This window comes from Camponotus vicinus, unplaced genomic scaffold (assembly GCF_025532165.1).
Source record: "Camponotus vicinus isolate PSW18456_S1 unplaced genomic scaffold, iyCamVici1.0 SCAF_1, whole genome shotgun sequence".
NCBI classification, from domain to species: domain Eukaryota; kingdom Metazoa; phylum Arthropoda; class Insecta; order Hymenoptera; family Formicidae; genus Camponotus; species Camponotus vicinus.
Genome location: NW_028141945.1, coordinates 24,767,922 through 24,780,235, shown reverse-complemented (window position 1 = coordinate 24,780,235; position 12,314 = coordinate 24,767,922). Strand labels below are relative to the sequence as shown.

General features: G+C 32.6%; 3 protein-coding genes and 2 long non-coding RNA genes across 8 annotated transcripts in view; 3 read left to right on the top strand and 2 right to left on the bottom strand.

The window, feature by feature from the left end:
• LOC145959837 (RCC1 and BTB domain-containing protein 1-like) overlaps window positions 1-12,314 on the bottom strand; it is a 34,831-nt gene that overhangs the window by 19,073 nt on the left and 3,444 nt on the right. The gene's annotated exons all lie outside the window — the stretch shown is intronic.
• The window catches only part of LOC145977603 (uncharacterized), a 29,576-nt gene that overhangs the window by 17,035 nt on the left and 227 nt on the right, over window positions 1-12,314 (bottom strand). The window lies entirely within an intron of this gene.
• LOC145972864 (peritrophin-48-like) lies at window positions 1,824-3,224 on the top strand. Its single transcript, XM_083101880.1, has 2 exons — window positions 1,824-1,915; window positions 2,074-3,224. The coding sequence occupies exons 1-2, from the start codon at window positions 1,909-1,911 to the stop codon at window positions 3,087-3,089; spliced, it is 1,023 nt and encodes a 340-aa protein (XP_082958006.1). The 5' UTR covers window positions 1,824-1,908; the 3' UTR covers window positions 3,090-3,224.
• Window positions 9,210-10,189, top strand: LOC145972858 (uncharacterized). The gene is made up of 3 exons (XR_014439300.1): window positions 9,210-9,449; window positions 9,571-9,675; window positions 9,811-10,189. It is a non-coding gene; the product is annotated as an uncharacterized LOC145972858 (long non-coding RNA).
• LOC145959168 (uncharacterized) lies at window positions 11,165-11,772 on the top strand. Its single transcript, XM_083081405.1, has 2 exons — window positions 11,165-11,645; window positions 11,723-11,772. Coding segments are annotated over exons 1-2 (324 nt in total). The 5' UTR covers window positions 11,165-11,323; the 3' UTR covers window positions 11,725-11,772.

The window sequence follows — 12,314 nt, the reverse complement described above, 5'->3', positions numbered from 1 at the left end:
TGTTTATCGTATAATTTCGAGGAAAGAAAAGAATCGTGGAGTCCGCCGGACGTAACAATTATTTTTGCTAAATACAATCTTTTCTAATATTTATCAGTTATTATATGTTATATCAATACACATTATACGCACATTATACTCTTGATAATATCGTAATAATGAATCGAGATATCGCCAAAATAAAATCTCAACTTTTCACTTTGAAATCAAAAGATTATATCAAATTCGGACTTTAACAATTCCTTATTGATAAAATACTTTATTGATGGAATAAGTTTCGATAAGAAATAATATGCTTACAAAAACAATATTTTTTTTCTGTAGTATATTCCTATGTATATATAATTTAAGCCAAAGAAAAATACAATATATTAAAGAAATATTTGTCATTTTTTCTTTTTCTTTTTTGAAATAAAAGTTTCAATATAATACATATCTCTGAAAATTTTCTCGATAATTATACATATATGATGAATTTATCTTTGTCTGTAATGATAAATTTAACAATTATAAATGAAAATAAATTTGTTACGAATCTAACAAGCGAATTTATTACAAATTTAACAAAAAATAAATCTAACAAGTAATAAATAAATAATCTGCTACAAGTTGAAATATTTTTAACAAATTTATCTAATAAAGTTTTGATTTTAACAAATCTTAAAATCGTCTATTTAATGCTATTTAGCAAAAATCTTATGTTGCTTTATCATAAGAATTAAAAAATAAAATGAACTGAAAAGAAACTATTTACGCACGAGAATTTCATTTAAAAAGTCTCTACTTTCTCGATACACACAATTGTATAATTGTGACTTTTCCATAGATATGATATTATAACCGAGAATCACGAATTAATACTTTAATCTTTCTATTATTATCATCTTTTGTCATCGGCCATGAGCCGATTAATACTTCGATAAATAATATTGCGAATTATTTCACATTATGGATTTACCGTATCTAAAAGGAGTTAATGATAAAATATTTTATTGCGATTACTATTTAAATTAAAATTCATTTGTAATACGAAAATTAATATAAAATTAATATATGCATTATTTATATTTTTTAATTACGATGAATATATATAATAATATTCTTTCTCTTATCTTGATTGAAATCAAATTTATATATGAATATAATTTCAATTTTCCTTTCCTCATGTTTCATAAACTTATCAATTTATGATTATTACGAAAAGATTGCTTTATTGTGCAATATATCTTTTTCGGAGTAATAAGACTGATAATCCTTTCTTCTAAAAAAGAATACATTTTCAATCAAGATCGTACATATTTTATAAGCATTAGTTGAATGCTACTAGATGTTAGATGAATGTCTTGCAAGTTTAAAAATTTCGATAAATCACAAAATTATAGTAAAGTTTGCGATTTAAATGAATTATATTATTGTACAAATCAATAAAGGAAATAAAGAAAATATTTTTTTAAATATTATGGTATATGAAAATGTTTGTATAAATTGTAATTCTTTTATAAAATATTTATACAAATTTTTTAAATTAATAATTTATTTGTGTATGAAACGTGTTACATTTATTAATTCAAAAATAAATATTTTATTATATCTTTATTAAATACACATGATAGTCTCTTTCTGTGGACCTATGCAAATTTATATGAGAATTAGAGAAAATGTATTTAGGGTTCCATAAAAAATAAGTACAGTTCTGCTAATCTTTTTTAACAGATGTGATAATCTATCCTTGTATTTTGCGATAAAGCAACATAAGATTTTTGCGATAACGCCATGCATATTTATAAAAGCGGATACGCCTTAATTCGGACAGTTATAAACGAATCACAGTGACGTGTTAATAGGATATATTTATATACGATACGATATTCTCTTCTTTTCAAGAACGAGTAAAGCAAGTGACAGGCGATGAAGGGTGAGCATGTTTAATGAATTTCTAGAATAAGATTATGAAAAATTGATTGAGATACTTCTCAAGATTTCTTTTTGCACGAATCCGAATCTTATATGTAAATAATAGATTTTTTCACTTGTAACAGTCAATTTGATCCCAATATTTTTTGTTCGGCACAGAAATATACTTAATCGCCATTGTCTTCCTGGCATCTCAGGCCGCCGCATATGTGATCGCCGGAAATGAATCTTCTACTTTTGAAGCAGAGAACGAATGTCCGGCGGTGGACCCTTGCCCGCCGAAATTGATATACTACGAAAAGGATTGCAGTCACTATTACGAATGCAAAAATCAAGAAAAGATCTTGAAAACCTGTAAGACCGGTTTATACTTTAGTAACAAATTTCAAGGTTGCGTTAAGCCCGAAAACTCGGAGTGCGACTGCAATGATGGGGGTGGCTCCGGGGGTGGCGAGGAAACCGAATGCGTTAACAATGACGATCTACTTCCGCACGAGTGCCTATGTACTAAATTTTACGAATGCAAAAAGAAAAAAAAGGTCCTGCACGATTGTCCGCTCGGACAATTTTTTGACAAGGATAGAAAAACTTGCGTTCCAGGGAAAAATTGCAAGGCAGTAGGAACCGAATGTGAAGACGGTAACCTCCTTATCAATCACGAATGCCAATGTAATAAATACTACTCATGTATAAACTGTCAGAAGATCTTGCACGAATGTATGGAAGGATACTACTTTGATATAGATTCGTCGCAATGCGTAAAAGGCACTTGTCCGGTAAATAACGAAACGTGTACTCAGGGCGAAAAGAAGAAACACGAGTGTAACTGTAAAAAATATTACGCATGCGAAAATGAAGGCTGGATCGCTCAGGAGTGTAAGAAAGGTCAATATTTTAGCTCGACAGAACAGAAATGTATAAAGAGAGAAGCTGATGAATGCAATTCTACACCTACACCTACACCTATAATACCTGGCGAGTGTCCAGATGGTGTCCCCACATTATGGCGTCACGAATGTGACTGCAGATTGTATTACGAGTGCATAGAGAATAAGAAGCAACTACAGATTTGCGCTTGGGGCAAATATTTTGATTACGTGAATCAGGTATGCGAAGAAGCGAAAAAAGTGAGTCCCAAATGTCAAAATACCTGGGACGACTGGTTAACTAAGTAACTATGAATTTTGAAGGGTAAGAAGAGAAGCTAAAAGTATAGTAACGAAAATATAGTACGAAGAATTAATTGTAATGCTTATTAGAAATGTGTTACCATATTGTAGGAATGTATTATTTTTTCGCTAAGATATTTTAATAAATCTGATGTGTGTGTATATATAATCTAACAATAAGATTGTTTCCTAAAATTTTATTATCATCGATCTTCTGATACCATATTATGGATATACAAATGGTAAACTTTCAATTCAGATATAAGATTTATGTAAGGATTAAAAAATTCTCACTTAGGTCCATATTCTGAATCTGCATTTATCGATAAAAGTGCTTCTAAAAGTGGCTTATAAGCCTTCTGATTGGCTATAAGCCACTTTTAGAGGCACTTTTATCGATAAAAGAGGATTCAGAATATGGACCTTAAGAGGATGTCGGAGTCGCAGCCGAACTCCGACGGGTAGGCGCCCTCATTTTAACATAACTAAAAGTGTCATTACCAACATTTATAGTTATGTTACCGACAGTATTGTCTATAATAAAAAGACATGCATATTTTAGAAAGAGCAATGTGAAAGTTTTTCTTGACATTGTGTTTAATTGTGTTTATTGGAACAAAAAATATGTTGCATTTTCACTACTCTATCGTCTCGCACAAGCAACGATTTTGGAGCATAGATCTGTCTTTATTGCGTACATATTAAACATAATTCTAATATCATTGCTCTCATTTAGCTATGTCTCTTTATATATATAATAAAAATATATTGTGAAAATATTTAGAAATATTATATACTTATAAATTTTACGAATACGATATTACATCAAACAATTTGCATAAAACATTTTATATTGTAGCTTTTGATTATATCGATTTAACAAATGTCGTGCATAAATTGTAATTTGTAGAAAGTTATATGCAAATATCCTTTTTATTGTATATACAGAGCGTCGCAGAGTACTATACATATATAAGCGTTTGTGAGGAGCGTAGTAAATTGAAGAAAAAAGTCTCATAGCATTTTACGATTTTCGCAATAATAGAAATTATAAAATAAATAAATTATATAATAATATTAAATAAAATCGAACGAATGTGTGTATCTACGTGTGTGTTTGTGTGTTTGTGTGAGAGAGAGAGAAACGCTCGGTCGTTTGAGCTATTGCATGGTCCAGCGTGTTAGGCATTTCGTTGGCACGTGGCAAGGGGAAGAACAGCGGGACATGCCGTTGTCATTCGTTACAACGTCATCGCCGCGCCGCGCTGTCCCTCCCCTTGCCGCGCGCCGACAAAATGCCAAACACACTGGATCATGCGATAGCTCGAACGGCCGAGCGCTTCTCTCTCTCTCTCTCTCTCTCTCACAAACACACAAACACACACGTAGATACACATTCGTTCGATTTTATTTAATATTATTATATAATTTATTTATTTTATAATTTCTATTATTGCAAAAATCGTAAAATGCTATGGGACTTGTTTCTTCAATTTACTGCGCTCCTCACAAGCGCTTATATATGTATAGTACTCTGCGACATTCTGTATATACAATAAAAGAGATATTTGCATATAATTATCTACAAATTACAATTTATGCACGACATTTGTTAAATCGATATAATCAAAAGCTAACAATATAAAATGTTTTATGCAAATTGATGTAATGTAAAATTTATAAATAATATAAATATTTTCATAATACATTCTTTGTCTCAAAAGCATCGAAATGATAGATTTATATCGATAATATAATAGGTTTCATCGTCCATTTCCAGACGCAACCATAATATATATTTTTTTCGTTTCTCCGATATATGCAAATGAGATATTTGTACTGAGGCGTCTTTTCTAACGATATTCATTGGAATATCGTGATCAGATATGATAAATGTAAGATATATGAATAATTTATCACTTTGGAAAAGGCAATTTACTTTCTGCTATAATTTAAAAAAAATGTTACTTTGTACATTTCACATTATTGAAATATTTTTCCTTACAAGGATTTCCTTCTAAGGCTATAGTTTATAGTAGTATAGTGAAAGCCGCAGCATAAATTTCACAGCATATGCTATCAAGTCGAAGCTTTTCAAATATTATATTATTTGTAGGCAACGGCAATGAAAGTAATTTTCTTTTAAGCACCAATAGACACCACATAGCCGGGTAGGCTATCGTACATTCGAAGCTTGGTGTCATCAAAAAAAATCGCCAGCGATCAGTATAATTTGCTCCAATAATTTGTTAGCTTTTGTCGCTATATGACATGCTACAATTATATAAGAATTATCGCAATATATAGCACACTTTCAAAATAAGAATCCTCTTATAACGTGTAAAAATCGGTTCAATGATTCATTTTATCTGGATTTATATTCTTATCAAATATGCCTTTTAGTTGAGGCAGTGTCTTTATGATCTCTGAATTAAATTTCGTTTAAATTTCGCTTCCAGAATGCACATGCAAATCGTATCTGATGTAAAACATTTTTGAAAGTAACCAGCACACAAATTAAGATCGCTTCTCGAATTTTTTTTGAATAATCAACATACAAATTAGATCGCCTCTGGATTTTTTTTAATAATCAGCTCACGAATAGATCGCCTCTGAAATAAATATTTTAAATAACCAAAGCGCACATGCAAACCGCATCTGATATGAAATATTTCTAAAAACAACCAGCTTACGAATAAATTGCCTCTGGATTTTTTTTCAATAACCAGCACACGAATTAAATCGCCTCTGGATTTTTTTAAACCAGCACACGAATTAGATCGCCTCTGGAATTTTTTTTAATAATCAGCTCACGAATAGATTGCCTCTGAAATAAATATTTTAATAACCAGAGCGCACATGCAAACCGCATCTGGTATGAAACATTTCTAAAAACAACCAGCACACGAATTAAATCGCCTTTGGAATTTTTTTGAATAACCAGCACACGAATTAAATCGCCTCTGGAATTTTTTTTAATAATCAGCTCACGAATAGATCGCCTCTGAAATAAACATTTTAATAACCAGAGCGCACATGCAAACCGCATCTGGTATGAAACATTTCTAAAAACAACCAGCAAACGAATTAAATCGCCTTTGGAATTTTTTTGAATAACCAGCACACGAATTAAATCGCCTCTGGAATTTTTTTTAATAATCGGCTGACGAATAGATCGCCTCTGAAATAAATATTTTAATAACCAGAGCGCACATGCAAACCGCATCTGGTATGAAACATTTCTAAAAACAACCAGCACACGAATTAAATCGCCTCTGGATTTTTTTTGAATAACCAGCACACGAATTAGATCGCCTCTGGAATTTTTTTTAATAATCAGCTCACGAATAGATCGCCTCTAAAACAAATATTTTAATAACCAGAGCGCACATACAAACCGCATCTGGTATGAAATATTTTTAAAAACCACCAGTCCACGAATAAATCGTCTCTGGGATAAATATTTTTTAAAAAATATTTTTTAAATAATAACTAGAGCGCACATGCAAACCGCATCTGGTAAAATATATAATCTGTACGTGTACATATATGTGTGTGTGCGTGTGTGTGTGGGTGGGTGTGAGTGTTGGTGTGCGTATGTATGGACGTATGTATGTATAAAAGTGATATGAGAGTTACATGAGGAAGCGAGGTAATAAGAACGAGCGAAATAACAATAAGAGCGAACGAGATAGAAATAGCACGAGCAACGAGGACTCGAGCTCGAGAATCGGATCTTTCTTTCACACTATTATTTTCCTCTCGCTCGCATCTATTACTGTCTCACTCGCTCTCGATTCTTGGGTCCACTTATCTTTTCGAGCTGTCTATCACGATTGTCAAGTGTGGCGGAGAAAGCAAGACCATGAATAGAGAGCGAGCGAGATGACCTATCATCAAAGAGTTCCGAAGTCTCTTACAATCGGTTTCTTCGCTTCCTCTATCCATTCCGAATTCATGAAAATGTAAACATCTTATAAAATAAAAATTGAAACTTTTATTTTTAATTTCATCAGTTTGAAAATTATTTTAATAAATTAATGAGATTTTTGCGATTAAAATAATATCAAACACGGCGTAAATCGGATAATTTTTAATTAGTCTGATAATACAAGTTTTATAATTATATATTTAACTAAATTTATGCGATTTATATCGTGTTTGATATTATTTTAATCGCAACCTTCTCATTATTCTATTAAAATTACTTTCAAATGAATAAAAAATGCATTTTATTTTCTGACATATATTCGTGAATATTATAAATAAAGTCTCATGTAAGAGACTTCGCAATATTCGACATCGGGAACTTTTTCGTTTTTTATTTATAATAATTTACGACTTTAAATTTCCATAAAATAAAAAGTAAAACTTTTAAATTTTATTTGATCTTTTTTGATAAAAAGGGATTAATGAAATTTTTGCGTTTAAAATGACATCGAACACAATATAATTCGGATAACTTTTACTTATTGTTATATAAGTAAAAGAATGTATCTAATTGAAAATTATTCTAATAAAATATTGGGTTGTTTAATGTGATTTTAGTCGTAAAAACCATATTAATTCTAAAATTATGTTCAGTAAGATAAATTAAGTAATGTAAAAATTGTAGTTTCTAATACATTTTCAATGTTATCAATTGTGATGTTCACATGACATCTTCTGGTACATTTAAATATGTGAAAGAAATAAATAAATTATTTTAATATGTATAATAAATTAAGATAATTTATTTCACTGCACAATATATAGATCATTTAATATTAATTATATCGACCATATTTAGACCAGGAGACATCATGTGAACATCACAATTAATAACATTGCAAATGTATTAGAAACTAAAATTTTTACATTACTTAATTTACCTTACTGAATATAATTTTAGAATTAATATGATTTTTACGACTAAAATCACATTAAACAACCCAACATTTTATTCGAATAATTTTCAATTAGATACATTCTTTTACTTATATAACAATAAGTAAAAGTTATCCGAATTATATTGTGTTCGATGTCATTTTAAACGCAAAAATTTCATTAATCCCTTTTTATCAAAAAAGATGAAATAAAATATAAAAGTTTTAGTTTTTATTTTATGGCAATTTAAAGTCGTAAATTATTATATTATGAATTATTATAAATAATGAAAGAGTTTCCGATGTCGAACATTGCGAAGTCTCTTACATGAGACTTTATTTATAATATTCACGAATATATGTCAGAAAATAAAATGCATTTTTTATTCATTTGAAAGTAATTTTAATAGAATAATGAGAATGTTACAATTAAAATAATATCAAACACGATATAAGTGGCATAAATTTAGTTAAATATATAATTATAAAACTTGTATTATCAGACTAATTAAAAATTACCCGATTTACGCCGTATTTGATATCATTTTAATCGCAAAAATCTTATTAATTCATTAAAATTATTTTCAAACCGATGAAATTAAAAATAAAAGTTTCAATTTTTATTTTATAAGATGTTTACATTTTCATGAATTCGGAAGGGATAGAGGAAGCGAAGAAACCGATTGTAAGAGACTTCGGAACTCTTTGATGATAGGTCATCTCGCTCGCTGTTTACTCATGGTCTTGCTTTCTCCGTCACACTTGACAATCGTGATAGACAGCTCGAAAAGATAAGCGGACCCAAGAATCGAGAGCGAGCGAGACAATAATAGATGCGAGCGAGACAATAATAGAAGCGAGCGAAACAGTAATAGATGCGAGCGAGACAATAATAGGAGCGAGCGAGACAGTACTAGATGCGAGCGAGAGGAAAATAATAGTGTGAAAGAAAGATCCGATTCTCGAGTTCGAGTCCTCGTTGCTCGTGCTATTTCTATCTCATTCGTTCTTATTGTTATTTTGCTCGTTCTTATTACCTTCTCGCTTCTTCACGTAACTCTCGCATCACTTTTGTACATACATACGTCCATACATACATACACCCACACCAACACCCACACACATCCACACACGCACACACGCACACACACGCACACGCACGCACGCACGCACGCAACACACACACACACACACATATATATATATATTGTGTATATGTATAACTTACATATAATATTTTCTACGGAACACGTTGTAACGCTGTTTTTCCGCAGCTTGTTACGCGTACGATTGTTACGCCACTGCGTGACAGCGAGTATCTATGACGCGAAATTCGAGAAAGAAAACGCAAGAGTGTAATGCTTTAGTGTGCGCGTACATGTATACTGACGTATACTATTACACGCAAGATGAAAGAGAAGGATGGTACGAGATTGACTCTCCTTGTCACACAAACCGATTACAGCGCCATCTATCGCGACATCGGGCAACTAATCTACAGGTCTGTTTTACTCTTTTGCATCGATGTCACACAAACACATATGCACAAAAATTTTCTGCACAGAAATTTTTTTTACTACGCTTCTAAACGCATTTCTGACTGTTCACTTATATTCCTTCAGGAAATTCCGAGCTGAGTGTGCTCTTATTTTGTACGTACAAACTACAAAACTTTTATATTCAGCTAATATTGTTACGAGTTGATGTCAGAAGCCGATAAGAAAATTGTAATTTTCTATTTTTTCTTTATTTTAAACATAAAATGGTTCACTCTCATATTTCTTGCTATGTGTAATTTAATTGTGGAGAAGTATTTATTATTCTGTGCAACTAATAAAAAGTTTTCTGTGCACAAAATTTAGCGGTAATACAGGAAGGTCCGGCATCCTCTTAATCTGTAGCAAAAGTATGTCATTGTGCATATACAGGGTGTCAGGGAAATTTTTGCCCATACGAAGTAAGGAGGTAGATTGGCTCAAATTAAGAAGGAAGGACGTATTGTGTACTGTTTTGTGATATTCGCAATAATTAACGAAAAATTAAATAAAGAATATCGACCAATATCTGCGTGAGTAGAAGCGCGCGGCAACGAGAGTCATCCCACTGTAATCTTATACTAGGCGCGCGGCGAAGCGATAGGCGGATCGCTCTCCGAGACATGATGATGGCGTGCGATATATCGCAATACCGCGTCGAAAAATGAAAAAATTGCGCTTTACAAAATGTATTTAAGATTTATAATTGGTGATTGAAACATCATGATAATGATTCATCGAATCCATATTTATAATAAATTAATGATGCAATATATTTTTATCATCTTTCTTATTCTCTCCTTTCTTTCCTTTTCCTTATCTATGTACGTGCGCAGTATTGTGTTTCCGTACGTGACACAGCTGCCACAGATATTATATTTCGATACATGGTGATACATTGTAATACATTTAAATATTTGTTTGATATTTGAATATAGTTTTACGTTCAATAGCCGTTCGGTAGCCGTTCGACAGTCGTTCATTTCCGTTCGATGACCGTTCGTTTCCGTTCGACGGTCGTTCATTTCCGTTCGACGGGCGTTCAACAGTCGTTCGATAGCCGTTCAATGGCCTTTCAATAGCCGTTCATTTCCGTTCGATAGCTGTTCGACAGTCGTCTAATGTCGTTCATTTCCGTTCGATGACCGTTCAATTACCGTTCGATGACCGTTCGACGGGCGTTTGATGACCGTTCATTTCCGTTCGATAGCCGTTCAACGGTCGTTAATTTCCGTTCGACGGGCGTTCGATGACCGTTCAATAACCGTTCGATCAGGGTTGACGCATTATATTATAATGTTATATTATATCATGCTAATTTGCATGGGAACATGCATACTTTGTCTTACGACGCGTTTTTGGTAAAGGGATAATGATACGTCCCTATTCTAAAGTTTCGTGCCGAGACCTCGTTGTCTCCTCACAAAGTCGCGATATGATAATATTAATATTATATTATATACCATGCTGAGTTGCATGGGACCGCGCATACTTTTGTCTTACGACGCGTTTTTGATATGGTGATAATGCCACATCTCTACTATAAAATCTCGTGCCGAGACCTCGTTCTCTCATCAGAAAATTCTGACCGGTGCACGAGTTAAGAAAAAATATTATATTAAGTAAAGATTTAAAATAAAGGAATATATATGAATCGCATAAATATTTACCCCGAGTGGAAAAAAACAGTATTCGATATGTTATGCATCGTATTTATGAAGCTGACGTTTCTGTGGAATGTAAGTATCGTTTTTGTGAATATTTTGTGAAAAATTGTGAAAAACTTGTGAAAAAAAAAATTGTGTAATAATAAATATTTTTGATATAATTCCAGGACGAAATGGAAATTCCCGGGTTCGTGAACATTGAGCATCGACGCTGGGTGCGGGCTGAGAGGGAGGACTTCTCCTATATGTGGAGCGACACCCCGGAGAGTCGCCAGGTTGAAGATATTTTCGACCTGCGGCGGCTCTTCGGGGAAGAGCCCTACGATAACATAGAAGAACAGTGGGTACAAGAAAATTGGAACATAGAAGAAGAGGAAGAGGAGCAGGAGGAGGAAGAGGAAAGAGAAGAGGAGGAAGAGGAGGAAGAGGAGGATGGGGAAAGAGAAGAGAATGAGGAGCAGGATGAAGAAAGAGAAGAGGAATGGATTGACAGATGTAAGTGTTTTCTTTTTCTTTTTATAAATCTTATCGTAATATATTTCTATTAACGCAGCATCTTTTTTCTGTTCCAGGAGCGGCCTCCCCCTTAACCCGGCGCATCATCCCCCCCCAATATATATATATATATATATATATTTTTTTTATTTTTTTATATTTTATTATTATTATATATTATATATTAAGTACATACACACATACACACACACACACACACACACACACACACTCACACACACACACACACACACACATACACACACACAATTGTATTACACACTATAATAAATTTTATATATTTTAATTAAAAAAGAAAAAAAAATCTAATTATTTACGCGCCTTTCCCTTGCGCTCCCATCCCTTGCGCTATCTCTCTCGCGCTAGTTATAAGAATTTATCGTTGTCTCTCGCACGCGTTGTTCTCGCGATATCGTTCTCTCTTTCGTACGCATTGTTCTCGCGATATTATCGTTCTCTCTCGCACGCGTTATTCTCGCGATATTATAGTTCTCTCTCTCTCGCACGCGTTAATCATAAGTCTCTCTTTCGTATGCGTTCTCTCTCGCACGCATTTTTCTCGCGCTATTATCGTTCTAAATCTCGCGATATTATAGTTCTCTCTCGCACGCGTTGTTCTTGCTATATCGTTCTCTCTCTTTCATATGC

What these genes read in the sequence shown, in the direction of transcription:
- LOC145959168 (XM_083081405.1), top strand. Translation starts at nt 11,324, where the DNA reads ATGGAAATTCCCGGGTTCGTGAACATTGAGCATCGACGCTGGGTGCGG.